The sequence below is a fragment of the Otolemur garnettii genome, unplaced genomic scaffold (genome assembly GCF_000181295.1).
Source record: "Otolemur garnettii isolate 467f Iridium unplaced genomic scaffold, OtoGar3 scaffold00033, whole genome shotgun sequence".
NCBI lineage: Eukaryota > Metazoa > Chordata > Mammalia > Primates > Galagidae > Otolemur > Otolemur garnettii.
Window position 1 is genome coordinate 5,936,677 of NW_003852428.1, and position 24,920 is coordinate 5,961,596.

Here is a 24,920-nt window from a genome sequence, read left to right on the forward strand (position 1 = left end):
TTTTTTTTTGATCTATTTGTCCACTGGCAGACAATGCTGTTTCCATCTTTTGGCTATTGTGAATAATGCAGGCAGCCCCTGGATTATGATCAATATAGATTCTGTAGGTTTGCCCTTAACTCCCTGAATTTGTAACTATCACTGGTAAGGTAATGGCCTCTGTTCCTAAGTGTGAGTCCTAAGTCAGATAAACACGGGAGTGCAGATATCCTTATAAGGCGCTGATTTCCTTTCTTTTGTGTAGACATCAAAAGAGGAAATACTGGGTCAAATTGGTATCGGAAATTCTTTTGATGCTAATTCAGAATAAATACAGAGCTCAGATACCTCAGATGGTGCTACTTAGAGAAACATCGACTTATTCTTCCTTTATGGGCAAAATAAAAGAATTTGCCTACACAAAGAAGTCATTCCTTTAATAGTTTTTTACTACAATGAGTGAATTTCCAGGAAGCAGTAAGACAAGGATTGATTACAGACCAGGAAAGGGCAAGGAAAACAATAGATGCTAATAAACATAAAAGAAAGAAAAGGGTGTCAGGGAAAGAAACACTTATCATGATGAAGCAACACAGAACGGTGGATATTCTGTAATATTTTTACATATGTGCGGTAAAATTATGACCAGAAATGCAGTGTAGGCAATTCCTTCATTTTATTCTGCATTGTTAAATTTCAAGACGATTCCGTCTGAGTCTAGTTGCCTTATTTTAGAAATAATATGATGCACACATCAGCAGAAAGAACTAAGAATGTCTGGCTTTGAATGGAAAATACTTCAGTGAGAGGTGATACATGCCTTTAGGAGATGGTTGAGCTGTCACGTAGAGGAGGAACTATCTGTATTCTGTGCTACTTGAGAGGAAAAGGAATAACAACGGGCAGTATGAGTTACACGAAGAGAGAATTTTGGCTTCGTGAATATATACATGTACATACAAAAAGATGACAACATTTATGTATATATTTTTTAACTTTTTGGTAAATAAAAGGAGCACCTCAGGCAACTGGATGCTTCATGTTACTGAACATGTTAAAGCAGATACTGAGTAATAAGCTAATTGTGCTGGATTTGATCATTAATTCATTTGATACACACTCATTTTGGCCTGAAGGGTACTTTGCTATCACAGTACTGAGATGAATCAAGTAGATCCTCAAATAGATTCCCTTTATTAGAGGGAGCTCATAGGGTCCTCAGAAGATTAGATTATAGTTTTGTAGGATACAATTAGATTATAGTTTTGTTATGCTACCATGAGATACCAGACATAAACTGGTCAGAGGGATGAAAAGCTCTTGAGTAAAAAACTCTATGGGGACAGTGACTCATGTTCTGAAGAGCAGTGAAGGCGTGCCGTAGTTGGGAAGTTACATTCATATGGACTCTGGTACCTAAACTCCCTTTCTTACTGAAAGTAATCTGACTATAACTATTCTTGTCTTCTAAATACATAAACAGAAGTGATTAAGAAATATATACTTCATATGTTCAGGGATGGGCACAGTATTTTTATAGACAAAAATTCACTAGCATTGAAAAACTCCATTGTACATTTTAGGCTAATGTAAAATTAAAATAGAAAGAAACTCAGTAAGTTTTCATATTAATTGCTGTAATATCACGCCTCTCATAACTTTACTATAACTGAGCTGTGGAATTGAGAATATAAACTTGTGTTATCACTGCCAAAGTTTTCAGTCTCTCAGTATTATTCCTGTTTCTACCCTGCTATCTATTAGTTATCCCTAGTAGATGTGTGAATTAAAATATATTTTGTGATGCTTCCTCCAAATCTTTATTTGAAAAGGTTAATCATGCCTTTGTAAACACCACAGCCCATGGCCTACTGAGAGAAATCTTTTTCAGATCTAAAAATAATCTTTAATCAATATATTCTTATATACAATGGCTATGATACATTAAAGTCTATATCAACAACTCTATCTTATTGAAAATTAGACAAGTATTTTGATTAATCAGGACAGAGATTACTAGCAATATGTTAAATCATAATCTCTCTTAAAGGATACATGCATATTTTCCCATTATTTCCTTAGTTATTATTCTGTTACTCATTTTATTAATATTTATCGTGATTGATATTCCTTTAGGTAGGCATTACACAGAGAAGAAAAAATAAAGACAAACGATCCCACCCCGACCTTGAGCAGCAAAGGGGAAATACAGAACAGAGTAAATAAGGAAAACATACAGTGTTCTAAATAGCATAAGGGCTAAGGAGAGAGTAATCAAGTATAGAAAAGGATACTAAATGTTGGAGAGGGGAATGTACGCTAGACAGAATAGGAACTATTCATGAGCAAACCTCAGGAAGACCATTTCTAATGCAGAGAAGATACAGCTACAGTGAGTGAAGGAGTGATCACAGGAGAGAAGATCAGAGGACTCAGTGGGAAGGTGAAGATTATGTGAGAGCTTTACTCTGAGGGATGCTGACAGTCTCTGAGGGATTTCAGAGAAGAGGTTTATGTTTTGTTCTCACCACTATAGCTCATCTTCTGAGAACAGACTGGGTGTTCGTGCTCAATGAGTGCAGAATAGAGCCAGGCATCCATTGTTCATTCTCTCTCCCCTAAGGAGGTACAGAGCTGGTCTAAATCACTAGGAATTTGAGTGGAACAAATGATTTACGTGGACACTACTGGCAAAAAAAATATTTTCTTCTTTCGTAATACTATTCAGAATGATCAAATAAAGATTTGACTTGCCTCCCAGGGTACTTCACTTCAAAATAGGAGGGTGAGGAGTTGGAGATGGACAATACTTTTTGCAAGAAACCAAATCTGTCTACTGTAAAATAAATAGCTATTATGGGAAGAAAATTAATGAAATGCATTCTTCAGGGCATGAGCAGGAGATGGGAGAAAAGCATATGTTCTCTCTTAAAAAGAAAAAAAAAGTAAGGGAAAAATTATTCTATTTTTTGATTATTTCCAGGCAGAGAAATAAAAATGAAAGATATCTTAAAATAATGACTATCATATGAACTAAAGAAGACAAAAAACTCTCTAAATTAAATAAAAATCCCTTAATTTTGGTACATGAAGAAAGACTGTACACTTATGTTAAAAAAAAAACCCAGGAGTAAAGGCATACTCTGGGCTAGACATTGACTAGGTGCCAGGAACAAAACAAACAAATAATAAATTAAGAAAGAGAAAATAAAATTTCTTTCTGTCCTGTAGCAGCTTTCAATCTGAGTAAGGAAAGTAGTTAAATGTGTAAGGAAGTACAACAAATGTTCTATGTTCTGTGACTGAATCCTATGTCGAGTATATACTGGTTTCTTCCTGGACCTATGTGGTTGCCAACAATGGCTTCCCAGAAGAAAAAATGACTGCAGAGGAAACTAGAAAGATGTTCACTAAGTGGGCACCGGCGGGCAATCACAGGGGAACAGAGAGTAAGGATGAGAAGTTTGGAGAAGCAAAGGGGCTCAGTTAATCTGGAGTGGCTGGAATAGTTGGCATCTAAGCAGTTCAAGATGTGAATGTCCAGTGGCACCTTCTCAAAACCTGTTACTGGTAGGGGTGGGTGATTGGAATGAAGCCATTTCTTATTGGAATTTCTAAATTCTTATTCTGTTTGTGGAGACTAAATAACATACTCTTGTGAATCGTCAATGATCCCCTACACAATCTTTAAATATATTTATCCATGTGAGATGGTACTGCTAAAATATCCCAATAGACAGAAAAATTGAACTCCTTATGGTTAAAATAAGAAACACCAAAAACAAACTACCACCACCAACAACAAAACTACCAGAATCTCATGGCTAGTCAGATGATGTAATAGCCATACTATACAAGTATATTCTTGCATTACTAATTGCTATAGGAATTCTTTTTTGCTATGTAAGCAGAGACTACCTCTTGAAATGCATCGCTGAAACAATTACAGCTGGATAATCTCATAACCAACACTGAAAGACCATCAGGTGCCAGGTGACATCCCTGTTCCCCACCTTGTAGTGCCACTATAACTAGGATTGGACAGAGAACTACTCTTATAAACATGTTTTATTAATAAATACCTACAGACCCTAAACCAGTTTCAGCCAGTTTGTGGAGACCACACTCAAACTTTTGACCCTATAATTTGTCTTTTGACATAATGAACCAAATTCCACCTCATTTTAATACTAAAACTCAATCCAATCCCATAGTAAACATGAATATGTTGTAAAAATGTTTATCTACTATGCACGAACCTGACTTCCCTCATAAACGTTCATAGATTTCCCCAGCTCTGCTCATTATACATATGAAGCTGACTCCCTAAGATGTATATACCAACTCCATTTCCCAGAAAGTATGTTCCCAGTCCATCGATTGTTCTTCCCTCTGAAAACAAAGTCTTCTCCTTTCCTTCCTTCATGGATCTATGGTCTTTTTTTTTTAACAGCACATTCTTCTTAGTAAAGCATCATAAGAATGGAGAAGCAAGAATCCAATGTACTCAATTCTAATATGGAGTCAGTAGATGGTCTAATACAAGGTGGGGTCAGGGAAGAGGAAGAGGGATGGAGGGTCACAGTGTATTGCACTTCTCACGGAGGTGGGACACAATTACAAGAGGGACTTTACCTAAGAAATGCAATCAGTGTAACCTAAGTCTTTGTACTTTCAATGAATCCCAAACAATTAAGAAACGAACAAACAACCTCATAAAAGAGGCCTACTCTGAAAACTCTGTTTATTTTGCATAAGTTCATGAGTAAAACAAACTACATAGCTAAATGGAATTTGGGGTACCTACCTATAAAACACATAATTTGAAAGTAGTTAAATTGAGCTTCATCTTAAATGCCAAAAGGATTTCTTTTCTATGGCCCATGACCTGAATGTTTTGTCTAGTAACCAGCAAGTGTTTTGCTGTACATTAAAGACCATAGGTTCTAATCCCTATGGCTGTAAATTGTTAAACATATGGCATCAAAATACAGATTCTAAACAGAACTGATTAAACTGGGATTCCATAGATTAAAAAAAAAATAGCACAATGCGTTCTAGACTAGTAGTTAATTTATTAATCCTGACCAGTATCACTCACTTATCTCATCTTTGATAAGTAAGTCTCCCCATGGTCCATGAAGAAGTTAAGTTCCTGAAAGGGAAACATAACAAAACAAAACAGTCTTTCTCAGGTTTCTCTCTCTGAACAGCCTCAGATAATAATAATAATTAACCTATTTGAAGATCTGGCACGAATTTGAAAAGGGTTTAGTATTACACAGGACAGTTTCTAAAATTGTAGTTTCCTTCCTGACTGTTACTAAATACAAGCCAAGAGAAGATTTCAGTTTTTGTAGTAGCCAAAGGATCCCGTAATTTTTAAGATGCTTCCCCTAGCAGCGGTTCTGAACCTGTGGGTCGCGACCCCTTTTTAACAATGAAAATACACTGTGGCATTAGGAAGGTTGAAAACCACTGCTAGGGCTTTTGTATCTTTGAAAACCATGACCTCACCTTGGCTGTCGCCCTCTGTGGTCTCATTTCCTACCGTCCTTCCCTTACCCACTGGCCGCAGACACACTGACACTGACCACCCTTCCCGTGTGTTCTGGGAAAGTAATGCTCGCCTTCTGCTTCAGTGCTCTGTCCAGATCCGGCTTCCCTAACAGTTTAGCTGGAAAGCTTTTCCTCAGGGAAGGTTTTTCTGACAACACTTCAGAGACATTTGATTTCATTTTCCTCCTAACAGTCCTCCTCATCTTCGGAAATGAGCTAAATTGTTCGGGTACTTCTTTATGATCTACTCCCTCCTCCCATGAACTCACACCCATTAAACAGAAAGAAACTTGCAGAGAGTGTATGGATTCATCCCAGATGGAAACAGATGGAGCTCGTGGGACAGTATGAGATGAGTTTAATAAAAGGACCACTTCCTAAGGTGCAGACACACTCTAGGGGAGCATTGGGGAAGAGCTAACGGGAGTGCAGTTGCCACACTGGGACTGAATGAATGAGGGGGTCTGGGGACTCACACTCTGTCTGGGGAAGGATCCTGGCAACAGATAGTGTGGGATCTGGGGGACCCCGGGAACAAAAACCCAAGCTCAATCTCTTAATACCTACCAGTCTCTCACCACTTGGACTAAGCTAACCAGAAGCTGAAGAACAAAGTCCAGAAAAGTGTGTAAAGTGAGTCTGGAGGTTCAAACGGAATATACCCTCAGTCCTAGTAATGGTGCCTGGCTAGAACACATCTTTTGATACAAGTACTGACTGAGTCTGTTGTCTCCTGTCTTAGTTTTGCAATTATCCTTCATTTAAAAAATATCTTGTGTAAAACCATGCCTTGGATTAGCATGTATAATTTTTTAAGACGTTTCCTATATAATATTGATAGTATTTCATGATTTTCATCTCAAAATGCTGTCTTCAAAGTATTTCACTTACTTTTGCAAAATAAACTGCCACTCACCAAGACTTAGGGACTTGCGGACAACAGGAAAGTGATTGCAGAGGGACACTGTAACCCTGAGTGTCCTTTGATACATCATTTTAAAATTATAACTCTCTCAACCATATTTGTCTATTCATATTAAGAGAAAAAATTAGTTGACCGAGTATTTTTCTCATTCTTGCTTTTACTCTAATTATAATGATTATATAGGTTGAAAAGTTAATTGGTAGATGATTCCAGAGTCATAGAAGGATTCAATATTTCTACCATTTATTCAATAATTAGGATTTATTTCAGAATTACATGGAATCAATTAAAATTGGTGGAATCATTTAAAATTGGTGGCATCACTGTTGTAAAATGTTTATGATGTTCTATAAAACTCATGGGTTCATTTTTTTTCTTTGAAAGCTTTGGCTAGTATTCCCCAAGGCAGTCACTAGATCTTTACATAAAAATATTGAGGGATAAGTAAAGATGTATACTTAAACCTAAACCTAAGATCTGAAATAGTAAAACATAGTGTTTCTGTTTCAGTCTGTCTGTGCAGCCAGCACAAAATTAGAATGGATAATTTATAAACTACAGAAATGGGCTTTTTGCGGTTCTGGAGGCTGAGAGGTCCAAGATCAAGACATTGGTTGGCAGGAGTCTCCTGGTGTCCTGTTCCATCCACGGCAACTCCATAAAGTGGCGTCTTCACAGGGTAGAAGGCAGAAGGGCAAAAAAGCCCAGATTGTTTTTCTCCATCCCTTTTATAAGGCATTAATCAATTCAAAAGGTTGACCATTCATGACTTAATCACTTCCCCCAGGCCCCACCTCTCAACAGAACCAAAATGGGTATCATGTTTCTATGGGAATTTTGGTAAGACATGATCATACAAACACTGACTTTTTTTTTTTTTTTTTTTTTTGCTGTTTACCTTCTTCTGTGGAAGTGCATTAGCCTAGTCTTTTCAAAGTTCCTCCTCTCTCAAGACCATGCAACCCACTTTTTATTGTTAAATGTTAAAAGGGAGTTAATAAACAATGAGTAACCATAAAAAGAGTAACTTCCTAAAAAGGAGATTTTTCTTCCCAGGTTTTTCCAATCTATTAGTGTTAAAGATTCTCTTGTCCTGTGGGTTTATTTCCTAATTAATATGGGTACCTAATACTAGTACATCTTTATAAAGTACATGTTATGTTTTGACACATGCATACAGTGTAAATGAATCAAATTGGATTAGTAAAAATGTATAGATATTCTATTTTATTTCTCTGGAACAGTGGTTTTTAAATGGAAGAGGTGTCAGGGAGGGAGAGCTATATCATAGTCATTGGGAGAGATTGCCTTTCCAATAGTAAATTGATAGTAGTAAATTCCAATATACTACTCTTCAATTAGGCAAGTTACCCATCAGACACAGGATGGAGCATCAGGGCCAGCAGTGCAATGGAGGAGCTAGTGTCCTGACAATTTAAAAAAATCATCAGACAAACTCCTCTAAAATAACTTTGACAATACTTATTTATTTTCTTTCTCAATTGTATCTTAATGTTTTAATCCAACTAGCTTCTAGAAGATAACTATTTATATAGTTTAGCAGATAACCAGAAAGAATCTCAATCTCTACCTCTGTCTCCTCTCTCTTCATGAAAAAGAGAGAAAGGAGAGTTAGACACACACAGATAGAATTTTCATCTTGGAAATTTTCATACCTCAAATTAATTACATAAAGAAAATATATATGTAATTTTCATATTAAAAGTAAATTGATTTAAGATAGATCTTGGTTAACAACAGAAAACACAACATCCAAATAAATCACATCCTGGTATTTACCTAGAGAACGTAAGCATTATAAGTCAGGAAGTCACAAAACTTAAGGTGTGTAGGACCAGAATACTGAGATGTAAAGATAAAAGAATCTTAGTTAAGAGACTTGGAACTGTAGTATCAGGAGGGTAAGAGAGGACAAACAGATTGAACCACAAAGGTGTCAATATCAATTCATCAATAAAGCAGCAGCAGTAAAAATGAAGATAGTCTTTTTTGCAACAGTCTCCTGTCCAGAATCAGAAGAAATCTTAGATTGTAGTTAAGTCTGAATTAGCAAGAAGAAAGCACTTTGGTATGTAAACAGTAGGAAGTGCATATAAAAAGAGGGATGTATATTGGGTTTATGATTTAGATGTTTTATGTTTTTATTCATGGTAGATATTATCTTTGTTATTCATGTACACTACCTTATTTAAGAAACCATACTATCAAAGCCACATGTGTTTAAGTTAAAACTCTCTCTAAAAGTGTTGGCTATAGATTCAAATTTAGTATAAAATTTATTTATGATTTCACTTGAAAGAATCGGAAGGATATAGTTATTTCACTATGAATAAATATAAATGTAAATTAGTTCTACACTTGGACAAAAGGATAAAAAGTGAGTATTATGTGTAAATATGCATTCATATTGTAACATTCAGGATTGAAGGTCTCATTATATATAGATTCATTCAATCATAGTTAATTGGTGAACATATACTTACGGAGTTTCTTTTAAATATCAGGCGCTGTCCTTGGTGCTAAAGAAACATGGTGAAATTCTGGTGCTCAAATAATTAAGGGGAATCCTGAAAGATGAAATATACAAGGAAGGTGGTTTATGCATTGTGAGAAAATAAAGTAATATGGTATCCCAAAATAAAGATAATAGGAACTTAGAAAATAGTAATTGTTAAAAATTGCACTCTCAGTTTAACCATGAAAAATTTTTGGTATATGTGTGTGTGTGTATGTGTGTGTGTATCAGTTTTTTATAAACAATTTTCTAAAGATAGGATCAAATATATAAATCCTGTTTAATTGGCTGACTTTAAAGAAGATGAGCATCCATCAAAGCTGATCATTGTTTTTTAACCATAATTTTCACTGTTGCATAACATTTTATGATGTGACTATTACCATAATATACTAAATTATGTCCTAATCATCAGACATTTGGGTGTTTCACCTTTTTAAAAGACACATAATTGTAGCTAGCATGTCTTTGCTAGTAAATCTACCTGAAATCATGTTGTTCTATTTGTATGCTATTTTATTTAGGAAAATGCTGTGTTTGTAATATTAATTTTATATTATTATCTTTCCCCTTAAGGTGTCATTAGAACAGCTTTGCCAAACATGGACAGAGAAGTCAAGGAACAATACCAAGTGCTCATCCAGGCCAAGGACATGGGAGGACAGCTGGGAGGGTTAGCTGGAACCACAACAGTCAACATCACCCTCACTGACGTCAATGACAATCCCCCCAGATTCCCCAAAAGTATGTCATCTTTTCTGTTAAGTCTAAATTAGTGTCACCTTTAATTTATTCTTTATAATGTCATTCAATACTATAGGAGTTGAAATAATTTTCCAGAAACTTCTGGTCTGTAGGAAGCAGAAGGTAATAATTTATAGATTGCATGTATTCAGAACTTAAATTTTTGATGAGAATCATGTCCAGTGTTATTTGAACAGAAAATAGTGAGTCAATAGTTGAACAATTGGTTTTATGCTATCAATTTTGGTGAAGCAACATATAACCCTAACATCTTATTAAGTGAAAAAGTAACATAAGCATGCAAAATTCTGATGTAACGTAAGACCTCATAGTTATTACACATATACTAGGAAATTACAAATGATATAATTAGTACTAGAACTCTTTGCTTTTTCTTTGGCAATTACATGTGTTGAGCCATTTTCAAATATTTTCATCTAAGTATCAGAGGATATTGATAATATTTGCATGACTGTACTTCCAACCAGCTATTTCATTTTAGTTTTGTAATAGGTGAAAATTGCTATAGTTCCTGTGACAATAGAATGATTCACACCTGTATCTTCTCTGTAACTGTGTGTTTCTTACTGAAAATAAGTTCTTCTCACTTACGGTGCACCTGGTTTCCTTTTACAGAATAACATTAACACCAATCAGTATCTATTTGATTCCTGGTGCACTTTCAAGGATTACTTCAGTGTCCCTACAGCTTCCAGGGCAGAAGCTAAATGTTTCTATTATCGGTTTTATAAGAATTTTAATCAAACTATTGATTACTCATTTGCATGAATAGTTTAAAAAGACAAAACAAAACAATTTTCTTCTGTCCACATCAGAAGGGGCGTATCTGAGTTTATCTAGTAAAATATATTACACTGAGAATATTTAAATAAATGGGCATCAGATTCTTTAGTTTAAATGCTTCTTTTTTCATATTATACTGCTTTGCCCCTTTTTTCCTTTAAAGTCATCAACCTAGATTTTCTTTCTAAATATTTTACTTAGTGATCTGAATACCTAGTGGCCCAATGCTATAAAGGTGGTTATTAGAAATCATCTTACCTTAGCTTAGTTTTATGGTTTACATTTCTTATGTCATGTTGTACATGATAAAGATATACAATTTCAGTTTGTAAATTCAAATAATTAAAGAGAAAATAAGTAGTATTTTAGCATATGAATATGTGTGACAAATGGTTATTATGTAATATGTTATGATCATACAGTTATAATATGATCATATCATATAGAGAGTTGTAGAGCAGTACTTTTCCTTACTTTGCTATTAAGGGAAACACAAAGCATATAAACATTTGTTTCTCTAGCATACCATATTATTAAAGGATATGTTGCTAACTTTAAAAGCACTAAATTTTAATTTTTAAAACTGCATATGTGTGGTAACTTATAATAGTTAATGGAAAAGGGTAGATTGGGAGATTACTTTGCTTGTGTATAAAAGTAATTATACTATTATAAACTTGGGCCCTGCTTTGGGTTTTGTACATATAAATTACTTTCAATCTAGGCTATGGGAGATAGCAAATATATTTTAGGTAATGACAATATCCTTATTCACAAGCGTGGCAGTGAGGACTTTCAGATCTGGGGTATACAAATATAGCCAGTAGAAGAATATATCCTTGGGGTTATGAGTGAAAGCTGATTTATAAAAATTAAGGTAGTGACCCTAACAAATAGGCTGGGGCACAGGGGTAAAGAGAACCTGGATAAATTAGTAGTCTTGTTTGGTATTTACTCAAGGTTGAACCCCCAGGCATCAAAGGATGACCGGGTGAGATCCATTTGCAGTGGATAAAAGGCATTGGATCTTAGGCAGTACCTGTGGCTCAGTCAGTAGGGTGCTGGCCCCATATATCGAGGGTGGTGAGTTCAAACCCGGCCCTGGCCAAACTGCAACATAAAAATAGCCAGGCGTTGTGGCAGGCACCTATAGTCCCAGCTACTCGGGAGGCTGAGGCAAGAGAATAGCCTAAGCCCAATAGCTGGAGGTTGCTGTGATGCCATGATACTCTACCATGGGTTATAAAGTCAGACTTTGTCTCAAAAAAAAAAAAGAAAAAGAAAAAAGGCATTGGATCTTTTAAAGCATTTTGTTTCTTCACACAGCAAAACTCTGAGATCATTATTTTCCACATTTTACCACTAAGATAACTGAGGCTTATAGAGAATAAAATAACTTGTACAAGATCAGCAATATTAAGTGCCATTTTTTTAATTCTCAAGTTTAAATTCTGTCTAATTTATTATCACATTAAAATAAAAAAGTTATGACCTTCCTTTGACTGACAATCTAAAACCTTAGAATGCACCTGCAAAAAAAAAAATCACAGTTTCTATTAAATTGCCACCACCCATAAACAGAGAAATGAGAGGGCAGAAAAAATTGATCAAGTAGATCATGGTGATCAAATTATTTTCTGGTTGTATTGCTTGAACATTTAGACTATAATATGAAACTATTCTAGGTAGAAGATATTTTTAAATCATAAGAAAAAATACTTTTTCACATTTTGAATCAATAAAAAATTAATCCCCTTGAAGTTTTGCGTGTCGTTGAGTCAAGACCTTTTTGCTATACTGTCATTTTGAATTATATCGTTTAGAGGAAAAGACAGAGCACATTTATAAACAGAAAAGCTATCTCTTCAGAAGCCAATGTTCTTTTTCCCAGACTATTTCCCCTAGAGAGCAATTAAACAGCAAATGTGATATAAAATTACAAGCTGAAAGGATATCCTTTTGAATACAGAAGTCAAGAAAACACGCATTTTCTATATAAATAACTTAGAAGAGAATTCTTCACAACTGGCAGTATTTGTTCATGCCTATTAAGCAATTATTATGCTAAAGAAACGTTCATCAGATGAACTCCATGAGATTTATTTTCCATAGCTTAACACAAAATGATTTCTTAAAATTTACTAATTATAATGTTTGGCTTTGACATTGTTAAGACCCATTTCCATCCATACTCTTATATAAATTTGACATGGAAAAAAATTGAGTAGCATATGCATTTGCATTATTCATGCATACATAGTTTGTTATTTTATTGTTGTTGTAAAATATATAGTTTCTGAGGTATTGGAACTCCCCTCCAATTTGATATGATATTGGAACTCCCCTCCAATTTGATATGATATTGGAATTCCCCTCCAATTTGATATGATATTGGAATTCCCCTCCAATTTGATATGATGATGGTGACCATGATATTGACTAACAAATGACCCTGTGTCATGACTATGCAAAGAGATTTGCATTTGTGTTCTCACTTAAATCTTTTAACAGTGGGGTAGTATTTTTACAATTTTAGAATTTGAAGAAATAGTCCATTATAAAGAAAGATTAAGTAACTTGTCCAAGTTTGGGTAAATTTTTGTCACTCTTTCTCTTATTATGATACTATGATACCTTTGATGCCTCTGTCTTCACAAATACCCAAGAAAACTCTTCACAACAGACGATCCAGTAAACTGTCCACTAATGAAATTAGTAATACTGCTTCTGAAATGGAAAGAATAGAATACCTCTAAATGAACTCATACAAAGGCAAACTATTTTCTTTGCCAAATGTTTTCTATAGAATTATATAGCTTTTACCTACAACAATGAAGGATATCTCTGTAAATGATCTCCATCTGTTAAAATAAGCAACAGGAAAAGGTTGATGGTTTCCATTTCGTGAATTTTAAATGACAAAACCGCCTAACAAGGTGATCTAAATTATACATTATAAGATCAAATCAATTAAGTGATGTGGTTAATTCACATTTGGCAAAACATTTACACTTTGGCCACTTTGGCACTTACTTCTGCATAATAATTTTGTTTCTTTTTGTCCAATTAATAGAAGAATGCAGATGATTAGATAATAATATAACAATTTTGTAAAGAATACGAGAGCAAATGAACATAAGACATATACAACATAGGCTAAAAAGAGAGTTTTCATGTATAGCAAGTGGAAAGGAGTGCTTGTTCCTTTTTCTATTTCAATATATGGTGAGATATGAGGACTGTTTGCATGGTAAATAGATTTAAATGTAGAAAATAGGACACCAATCATTGTTTGAAGAAAAATTCTTACTTCAAATTACATTGAACAACACTTCAAAGTAATTATTTGGTTAGATCAAGTATCTACCAAAATACTTATGGCTATCTCTAGCTAGGTATTTTGATTCAGTTACAAATCAAAAATATACACAATAATTACAGCATAAAACATAGTTGTTATGTATTAACTTGTTGACACTTGAAAATAAGAAATTGTCATTATCTTGAAATTAACATTAATAAACTTAATAAAATTAAAGGATTAATAGCATCAACGAAAATGCCTATTGAACAATGAATAGTATTTGATCCTGTTTATATAAACTGTCAGATAAAAAGCTATATCTCTATATAAGCATCTATACGTTTTTAATTCTATTTAATTTTCATAATATATGAAGACTACAGGATGACCAGGTTAATAATTGAATTATTAATGAAGACTGCAGGATGAGCAGGTTAATGATTTAATTATTAATGAAAAAAGTTGATTACTATAAATTTATTCAGTAAAAAGTATTGATGTGTTTACGTAAAATGTTTTGTCTTTTCATCGTATCCAGTCATCAGTTCTCAGCATCCAGGTTTAGTCTAGTTCTTTTTTTCATCTTGAAATCTATCCTATGTTGTTTTCTTAAGGAAATATTCATTATAATATGTATGTATAAAATTTTTTCTTAGAATTAACATGAACACAGTGCACTTAGATAGGACCACAAAACCTATTCTTGTATGTTTACCTTTGGCATCTTTATACTTTGAAAATGGTTAAATTCTGGACTTAAATTTTCTTGATAAAAAATTACAGTAAGTCACTCTGAAGGAACAGATAATGAAATGCTAATTTTGAATTTTGACAGTTGCTTTGGTTCAGCCAAAAATAATATTCCACTGTGCTCTGATAGCTTTCTGATGTTTGATAGTATTGAGGATGACTGAGATTAACTGTGAAAGACCCAAGTTCTATGATTTAAGTTTATACACGCACACACATATATACACATACACATTCCGAGAGTTCCCAATTATGTATAATTTTTCACTTTTAAATTCCTGTGTATATACATGCACACATTGTCTTGCATTCACAAATCACATTGCAAGAGAAAACGTTTCCTGATCTTTAATCCAGAGAAAGCACTCTGCTACCCACAATGTGTGTGAACACGGTGAGGATCACTCACTTCCCTTAGCAATCTCCCTTCCTTACCTTCAGGGGGTATATTATTTAGAACTCTAGCTCCCATCTTGCTGGAGACTGGTCAAGAGCCTGCTGCCTAGCAGCTCATGAAGTGGAAACCAGTGAAACACCTTGAGCACATACCCAAATGATGCTCCCGAGGAAAGCAAAGGTCACTATCTCCAACATGGGTGAAAGGATGGGAAGGAAAAATGGAAGCAATTGTTCTAAAACAAACGCCAAGGAGGTCTGGCTAAAGCAAAGGGACTCAGGTGAAATACACTTCCATTTATGTGAGGATAACGACCTCAACATCATTCAAACGTGAAGCTGGGGGTGGGCGTGAGCCAATGAAATGTGCAAAATGAACATATAACTACTTAACATAAATCTAGTAAGTAGTTTTGACTAAAAATGTAAGTTAAAGTTTCCGTAATTGAGACCAGGTAGAGGTTATAAACAGTAATATAAAGAAGTTAATAATATAACAATGTGTGATGTTTCCCAAATTTAGCATCAATTTTAATAAACAATTTAATCTAACAATTCTATTTATAATAAGCCTGAAGTAATTTCAAATTGATAACATGTTTCTTTCTTTGACGACATGTTTAATTAAACCAGTTTTTTTGGAGCATGCTTCTGTTTAAATGTCTTCAGTGTAAGGAGAAAACATAATTTTCAGAAGTCGTATTTTATGTTTTATTTATATTTAGTCCAGATTATGTAGATACTGTACATGAATGTACCACCTTTCGGTCAGTACCTTCTAAAGACACGAATAAGACAAAAATTGACAAATGGACTTTTGATATTGTATATGTGTACATGTCTATATATGAGAGACACATTGCATGCATCTTATTAAGATTGTGTGTGTGTGTGTGTGTGTGTGGTGTATTCCCTCAGTTGGGGATATGGAAATATAAAAACATTTTAAAGATCTGTAAACTTTAGAGTTTTAAATATTAAACAAACAGCTTATATGCAGGTGCTACCTGGGTCTCATACTAATTGTAGTCATGATAGAAATAGAGTTACCAATGTAGTAACTAATGTAGGTGATGCTACTCTAAGGTAGATGATGCTTCTCCTGTTATTTAAAAAAATAAGCTGAGACACATTATAAAACTAGCTTTTTTTTCTTTTTTTCTTTGACCCAGAGTCTCAGGCTGTTGCTCTGGGTAGAATGCTGTGGCATCACAGCTCACAGAAACCTCAAACTCTTGGGCTTAAACGATTTTCTTACCTCAGCCTCCCAAGTAGCTGGGACTACAGGTGCCCACCACAATGCCCAGCTATTTCTTGATTGTAGTTGCCATTGTTGTTTGGCAGGCCCAGGGTGGGTTTGAACCTGCCAGGTCCAGTGTATTGGCTGGTGTGCTAGCTGCTGAGCTATAGGTGCTGAGCCAAGACTATCTTTTTATTACATGGAAATAAACATCTCTAATTAAATTCCCAAATAAATCTTTTGTCTATTTCAACAAAAGGGAACAAAAATAGCTGTGTGTGGAAGATAAAGCATGAACATGATAACTTGAGCCTTATTCACCAGTAGTTCTCACAATGGTTCTCAAATTACATTGGCCCTAAGAATCGTTCAGAATCTCATGACCTAGCATTGCAAAGTCTGTTTCGGTTGACATAGCTTGGACCTGGATATTGCAATTTCAGTTAAGTGTTCTGGTAGATTCTGTTATACGTAATCTGCAGAAGAAATTTCAAAATCACCTGTTTACTGTGATGAAGCACCACAGTGCTGATTCCCTGAGAAAGCATTTCCTTTAAAATGGAGGAAATAAGTAAATTATTTTGTGTCTCATGAGAATATTTTTATTCACTTAAAATGCTACTGCTGTAGATATATTTACAGAGACTAAATATTGAAATCTATTCGTTTTTGCCAAGTATTTCATAAAGGCTTTTATGAAACAAATACTCATATATAGTCATACATCTTGTTTCGAAGTCTCCCAAAGAATTTATAGATGTCACATGCAGATACTTTGAGGTTAAACTGAACCAAATACAATTTGAACACAAACTCAGGGAAAAACTGTATTCCAGACAGATTCTCCAATAGTAATTGGATAGTGAGTTTTCACTAGATTCAACACAGGTCAATGTAAACAAATGAAAGAAAAACAGACTTGACAGATTTTTAAGTTAGGTTCTCCTTACTGTTACCATTACTACTAGTATCGCATTCTTCTTGGCTAATGACCATTAGGAATCTTTTTTCAAGTAGTGCTGAAATATTTGATGACTAACTTGGTCCTGAGAACATGTGTTTTACGCTGCATATTCTCAGAAGAAACAAACATATGAACAATCACATTTATGGATCTTTTATAAGCGTGACCTTTACTTTTAGTTTTTTTCTTGAATTATATGAAAATTTAACATTGAAGTAATGTTAAAGATATTGTCTGTAATATTAACCAAAGCAATCAATAATAATAATGTTTGAACACTTTTTAAAATATTTGACAATATTAATCTCTACTTTTCAGATCACTTTAAGTTGCATTTGTTTTAATTAAAATATTGGAGAGGTGGCTGGATTTTTGGCATTACATAATTCTTAACTCAAACATGAAACTTTGCCTATGATAGAATAAAACAGGCAAACAAATTAATACATAAGAAAATCTGAATTGAAAAGCTCTCCTATCTCCCCCCGTCAGCCTTCCTGCAAAAATAGGAGAAAAGACATCCCTTGTGACAATCTCCTGTCCATCAGAGCGATTTTATGGATGCCAGCAACAGAACTTAGCCAACTTAGTAGTAGAAAAACACTCTGGATATGGTCTACTCATCCCTCTTACTTATAATGTTCTCGGGTTCACAATCCTCAGTCTAATTTTCTGTATTTGCCTATTGAAATTGCATTAGCCAGTTCCCAGATTTTCCCTAGGTAGGACACTTGCCACTTATCTTTACTGAATATGGTAATGATGATAATGAGGTCAGCAGCTCACACATATTATACAAGTACTATTGAAGCTCACCAGCAAACTTGCATATTCACTTCCTTAATCCTTAGGAGTACGCTGTTTATTTATACATTTTTTATAACTTTTTAGTTATATGTGTGATGCAATAAAACATAATTGGATAGCATAGTAAAGCTGTGGCATTAATATTTCTGAAATATAGATAACAGCTTCCAAGATCAGAATTAAGCTAGCAGTTAGGAGAAGGAGCCATGAATGTGAATATTTGGCTTTCAGTCCACTGCTTCACTAATCCAAGCTAAAAGGACATGGTGTTACAGTCGCCGTGAGAAGTTTTATGTTTGTAAAGTGATTTGCAGAGTGGAGAGAGCCCAAGCTGTGGGATAGATACTGATGGAGAAAGTTCAACTCCACTATTTGGTCATGGGGGCCTGAGTAAATGAAATAAATTCTCCCTGACTAATGATTTTACATTATTAAATTAGGATAATAAAAAGGGTGACCATCTATTCTATTTTGCCTGAGATAATTCCACTTGACACTGTAGTCCCCAATCCATTACCAACACTGATTCTTTTACTTTCAGAAGTGGTTCTTTTCAGGTTATAAATTACAGAGCCATATTAATATACAGTGCTTCTGGGAGGGTCAAGTAAAATCGTACAGTTGAAGTATCTAAAAGCACAGATGTTTATTTTAGTACTTTTTCCTTTTTTCTCCCTTTCATAATTTCCTTTTCTTTTCAACCTGCTTGAGTTGATACGAACAAAATGTAGTTAAAAATATAGAATTCTCGAGAAGGAGTCAGAGTCAAAGAAGCATTTGTGAAACAAAAATATCGAGTGATCAGTGAGGTCCAGAGTACAGATAAACTTAATCAGATTAAAGAAGATATATTTAAGCTTCTTGGGAGGCTGAGGCAAAAGAATCGCCTAAGCCCAGGAGTTGGAGGGTGCTGTGAGCTATTTGACGCCATGGCAGTCTACTGAGGGCGATAAACTGAGACTCTGTCTCTACAAAAAAAAAAAAAAGGAAAAGAAGACATGAAGTCTTCATTTAAGTTTGGGGTATAAGCAAATCCCAAAAGGAGAATGAACAATGGCATGCAGACAACTTCGAGTAGAACCACCTCAAGCCTTTAATACATGCATTTTCTAATTGTGGTGGTGATCTTTAATTATACATGTAAAAACCACCATTTCTTTCACATAGTTTATATGTCTTTATTTCATATTTGCCTTCTTGTTGATCTTAGAAATTATAACATATAGATTAGGAATTAGACTTCTAAAGTAGTTCTTTATGAAAAATAACCAATAAGCAATACTAAAAACCATGAAAACAAAAGACTTGGTACATAATAAATCTGTTTTATTCACAAATATCAGACACAATAAATGTATCATTCATTGAATGATGTTTCATTGATTGCGTGTTTTATTGAGTTGTAAGTACAAAAGATCAGTGTATTTTTTTAAATTTTGTACTGCATGAAGTAGAGAAAAATTTTAATCTCTTCTCTCAAGCAACTCATGTATAGAAGAGATATTGTTAAATAAGTTAATAATTATACTATCTGGAGAAAAATATTATAGACTTGGGCAAAAAATTATTTATGTCTATATGAGGTCTGTTAAGTATGCAAACTCATCCTACCAAAAAACCTCATAGTACCAAAAGTGCTACAGACCTTTCTTAATATCACTGTGGTCACCTTTGAAACACTCCCCTTAGGAGACTATGTACCTTTAGGAGAGTATGACAGGGCCTACTCTACCCTTTAAAGAAATTTTGGCACTTTTTTTCTGGAATGGCCATCAAAGCTATCATTGCCTTTGATGTCCTGAGTGTCATCAAAACATCTTCCTTTCAATATATCCTTTATTCTTGGGTAGACAAAAAAATAATTGGACTCATATCAAGTTAGTAGGGGAGTGTTCCAATATGGTTATTTGTTTCCTAGCTATAAACTCCCTCACAGAGGGAGGTTCAGGTGAGCTCACGCACTGTCATGATATAAGGGCCATGAGTTGCTGGTGAAAAGTTCACGTCATTTTCCTCTTTCCCACACAGTCTTTTCAGCACTTCCAAATAGTAATCTTGGTTATCTGTTTGTTCCACTGGTACAAATTCATAATGATCAGTCTGTCTGATATGGAAAAACATTAGCAAGATCATTCTGACTCTTGATTTGGACTGATGGAAATTTTTGGTTGTGGAGAATTGACTGACTTCCATTGTGCACTTTGACGCTTTGTTTCCCGGTAGGATCAATACACCCATGTTTCGTCACTAGTGACAACATGGCCAAAAACATTGCCTTGCCTCTCCAAAAGGTCTTGGAAGATTTTGACTTTTGTTCATCAGAGAGCGTCTCTGGGGCCGTTTTTGCATACATCTTCTCATGCCAAGATTTCTGTTAGGATTTTCCTGTTTCTCTGTTTATATTTACTTGATCTGCTATGCTTCTCATAGCTGACAATTTGACATACAATTCTCTGAATGTTTGCAATGTTTTTATCAGTTTTGCTCATTACTGGCTGGCCTGACCTCTTGTCATCAGTGATGCTTTCTCTTCCTTCAGAAATATGCTTAATCCATTTGTATAATGCCACATTCTTCATGGTATTATTACCACAAATTAGACTAACATATCCCTGATTCCATTTCCACTCTTGCCAAGTTTAACAAGAAAATTAATGTTTGTTTATTAATGCTCTGACATTCTCACAATGATACACAAAAACACTCAACAACAATAATGAATACCACTGAGAAAGGCACCACTACACATTAACCTGAACACACTGTGAAACTCCAAGGCTCTGCAACCTCATTGAATTATTTGTAGAATGCGGCCAACGTAAGCACATGGTAGCAAGTTCATGAACTTAAGTGCCAGGCCTCGTAAATGTATAAAAAAGGCTCCCAAACCATAATAGAGCAGATATGAAAAGATCTTGAATGGAATAATATATACATTTCTGAAATTTGAAATAAGCATTAGCCAATGGGAAAGTGAACATATACCAAAATATTGATATCATTGCAAAACACTACATGTGATTTAAAGTATGGTATTCATAGAATTGTGAAAAAATAGAACTATAAAAATCGAAGGAAAAATATCATCAAAAGTGTCTTTAAGTGGTCCCTGAAATAATGACGGATAGATTTTATACATAGATGTGGAATAATTAGCAAGTGGAACAATTTAGGCATAAACATCAAAACAGGGAAGACAAAGGGTATGTTCAAAAAGTAAAATACAAGCAGTGGAAGAAAATTTAAAATATTATATACACATGTGAAACCTGAATATATGATGACTATTCAACAATAAAGTTATAGATAGTAAATGGGTTGTTATTAAAAGAGTTAGTTTGGGGTGAAGGAAACCACGATACCATGTGAGACGAGACTATTACCACATTTAATTTTACACAGATCGCCCTCCTAAAATCTTAAAAAAAAAAATGTGAGAAGTCAAATCTATGAGTGAATAAATATTCCCAGGTGAATGTGAATTCATTTTATTGTTTCAGGAGCTTAGATTATAAGGTATTCATTTTTTGTATAATTCATTAGAATATTTCTATTTGTGAAATATTTTGTAACATTAATTGGCAATATCACTGAGAATTATCCACTTACTACGTTTTGTTAGATTAATAAGAAATTACATAGATAAAGGCAGCAATAAGAAAGGTTTACATATTTAACAAAGGTTGTTAAGGGAATAGTAAATATACTCTGTAAAAGGAATGAAGAACAGAACTTTAAATGTTGAGATTCTTGCCAAGATCTTCATCCTGTGTGTGTTTACTATTATCTAATAGTAACAGTGGGTGTATAAATTACATATATTAAAAATGCATAATTTGTAGAACCAGAAATACTATTTTTATTTTTAATTATTATGGCTATACAATACCTGTATGTCTTTGTGGGGTACATGTGATGTTTTGACAAAGATATACAATGTGAATTAATCAAATCAGGGTAGCCATCATCTTGGATTTTAATATTTCTTTGTGCTAGGAACATTCCAATTCTATTCTTTTAGTTATTTTCAAGTATATCCTAAGGTACTATTCATTATACTGAGATTTCATTCTGGCAATCAGTAAGTTATCAATATAAGTAGGTTGTGGTCTATAGCTCATTTGGAATTGAGTTGGTTGGGATTTACAAGGAAATTTATTGAAAACGTAATACTGTAAAGCCCAGTAAGTTTTTCAGGGCCATGTAGGCATGTGTTTATTGAATCAAAGAATCAGTGGAACTATAGCATTAAGCATCATAATTTATACTTCAATGGTGGGAGCTGAGTAATCAGAGATAATTGGAAGAACAGAAAGAAATCATTAAGTTTTCCTTCCTTTCTTGGGTGCAGAAGCAGAATCATTTTATCTTTAGAGCCCCACCACCTTCTAGAACCCACTCACATCTCCTCATGCTCCCTTCTAGATGTTTTCATACTTTGTTCTACAAGCTCCGAAAAAAGAATTTTCCCCAACCCATTCAATCCACACTTACTTACTGTTTGAATCCTCTGGTATAGCAGAAATTAAGACATTTGAGTTATTTGCATTTTGTCCTTCTTGGATTGATTTTCAAGTAGTAAAGCCAAATGAAGCGACGTGGGCAGACCAGATGAGAAACTGTATTTATTTATTTATTTATTTAAGATAGAGTTTCATTTTGTTGCCCAAGGTAGACTTCTAGGGTATGGCAACTCACAGCAACCTCAAACTCTTGGGCTCAAGTGATTCTCTTGTCTCAGCCTCATGAGTATCTGTGACTACAGGCTCCGGCCACTACACCCAGCTACTTTTAGAGACAGAGCCTCACTCTTGTTCAGGCTGGTCTTGAACTCCTGAGCTCAGGCAATCCGCCCAGCTCAGCCTCCCAGTGTGCTAGGACTACAGACATATTTAACTGTTTCCTCTTGTGACCTACAGCCCCTAAATTCCTCCTTTGCAGACTTGTACCTGGCAAAGCCAGTTGTGCAAAATTTCATTTCTTCCCAGCTCTTTGTTCGATAACATCACATTGTTAGGTTGAAATAAGTTGTGGCGGACATTCTTATACCACAGCAATAGACCAACACCGAAACTCAGGGCTTAACTATATTCTCCATTCCTACCCCAATATGGTTGTTAAAGAATTACTAGAATATAACTGAATACAAATTATAGCAGATATTCTACATACTTAATGTGAGGATAAAATGTGTTAATATTGGGAAAGAGCTTAAAAAAGTGTTCAGAAAGTAGAGTCCATGTGATGTTTTGATGCAGGCATCTGGGAGGTATTACTAAAATCGGGGTCATTGGGGTATACCTCACCTCAAGCATTTATCATTTTTTGAGTACCCTATAAATATATACAACTATTCTATACCCATGAAAAATAAAAATAAAAAGTGCCCAGAATATAGAAAGGGTTATACAAGTGATGGCTGGTATCCATTTCATTGAAAGAGTGTTTGTATTTAAAAGTATCTTCCTCTCATATTGATGCTCACGGATTTTCCAAAAGGTTCACACTTTTCTTGGGACAGAATAAAGAGAATTTTTACTGGGAGTGATAGAAATGATGCCTTCGACCTTTGCAGCGCAGATGGAAACGTTGCCTCAGGTGCAGGGGGGGAGAGTAAAGTGGAACCCCATGAGGCAGGCTTCTGCAGTAACAGACACAAAGTCTGAGTCACTTAATCTGTGATGCTGGTGCCTATGGCACTTGTGAAAATGGCAATATGGGGATGGATTTGTGTGACTTTAGGAGGTAAAATCATCAACAATAGTAAGAGGCTTGCCATGAAGGGGGTGTGTGGATTCTCATGTTTGGAACTGGAGAGATAGCGATACTACCAGCTACGATGGTAACCGGTAGGAGAGACCTCCAAGGGGCATCACCAGTCCGGGAGCTCGGTGTAGAATATGTTAAAACCTGCATGACTGGAGATATTCAAGTACCATTTTTGAATAACACATGTTAACCACATAGAGTATGAAACTCAGAAGTTATACATAGGTTAGAGTTAAACTACAAAGAAAAAAATTAACATAAAGGCAGTAAATGAAGTCAGGGAGAAATGAAGTTACCCGGGCAATGGAAAGCCTGGATAAGGATAGCCTGAGACAATGGTTCGTGGTGATGATTGTGTCACAGAACAGGAGGGAGTATAACAAACCCTGTCCTTCATGCCTAACTGGGAAAAATTAAACGTAAGTAGTTTCAGGTGGTCCCTAGGTTTTAGCAGGTTTTTTTTTTTTTAACTTTTCATACGAGGCCATTGTGCAGCCAAGTTTAAGAATCACTTCTCTAGATGTATTCTGAGAATTCCAACAAAGAAAGCTGAGAAGGAGAAGCTGTGACACTGTGGAGTGGAGATGTGTGACGGAGAGATGCACTTCAGACGTAGGGAATGGCCAGGGGTGTTGAGTGCTGCTGACAAGTTGTCACTGGATGTAGTGACATGAGAGTCACAGGCAATCTCGGGGGAAACTTTCCTAGAGTGGTGGGTTCAGTAAGCAGGTTAAGGCTGCTAGCATAATAGTTGTTTGCAGGAATGGATTACAGCAACTACCTTTGATGAGTTCTGCCAGAAAGGAAAAAGAAATTGAAGGGAGTAGCTGGGATCAGACTTGGAACAGGAGACATTTTTTTGTAAGATGTTCATATACAAGTAGTTTGTATCTGCTGACGAGTATCTCAATTGACAGGAAAAGTATTCAAAGCAGAGAAAGAAACTCTTTACAAAAATTACAATATTAACAATTGCTGGGATTTAATAAGAGGAAGTGAAGCTGAACGATATTTCAATAGAAATGAAAGAAAAGAAAAGCTTCTAGATGTAACAAGAGGTTAATATTGAAGTTTGCACCATGAAGCTAACATACAATGGATACCGCATAGCAAAGTGTGGTCCCAGATCAAAATTCAAAATTT

General features: G+C 34.9%; 1 protein-coding gene across 2 annotated transcripts in view; it reads left to right on the forward strand.

The window, feature by feature from the left end:
- CDH12 (cadherin 12) overlaps window positions 1-24,920 on the forward strand; it is a 433,615-nt gene that overhangs the window by 333,735 nt on the left and 74,960 nt on the right. For both annotated transcript variants that reach the window (XM_003789536.2, XM_023513076.1), the window contains one exon: window positions 9,576-9,743. In XM_003789536.2, the coding sequence (XP_003789584.1) occupies window positions 9,576-9,743 (168 nt within the window). The remainder of the gene's footprint in view (window positions 1-9,575; window positions 9,744-24,920) is intronic.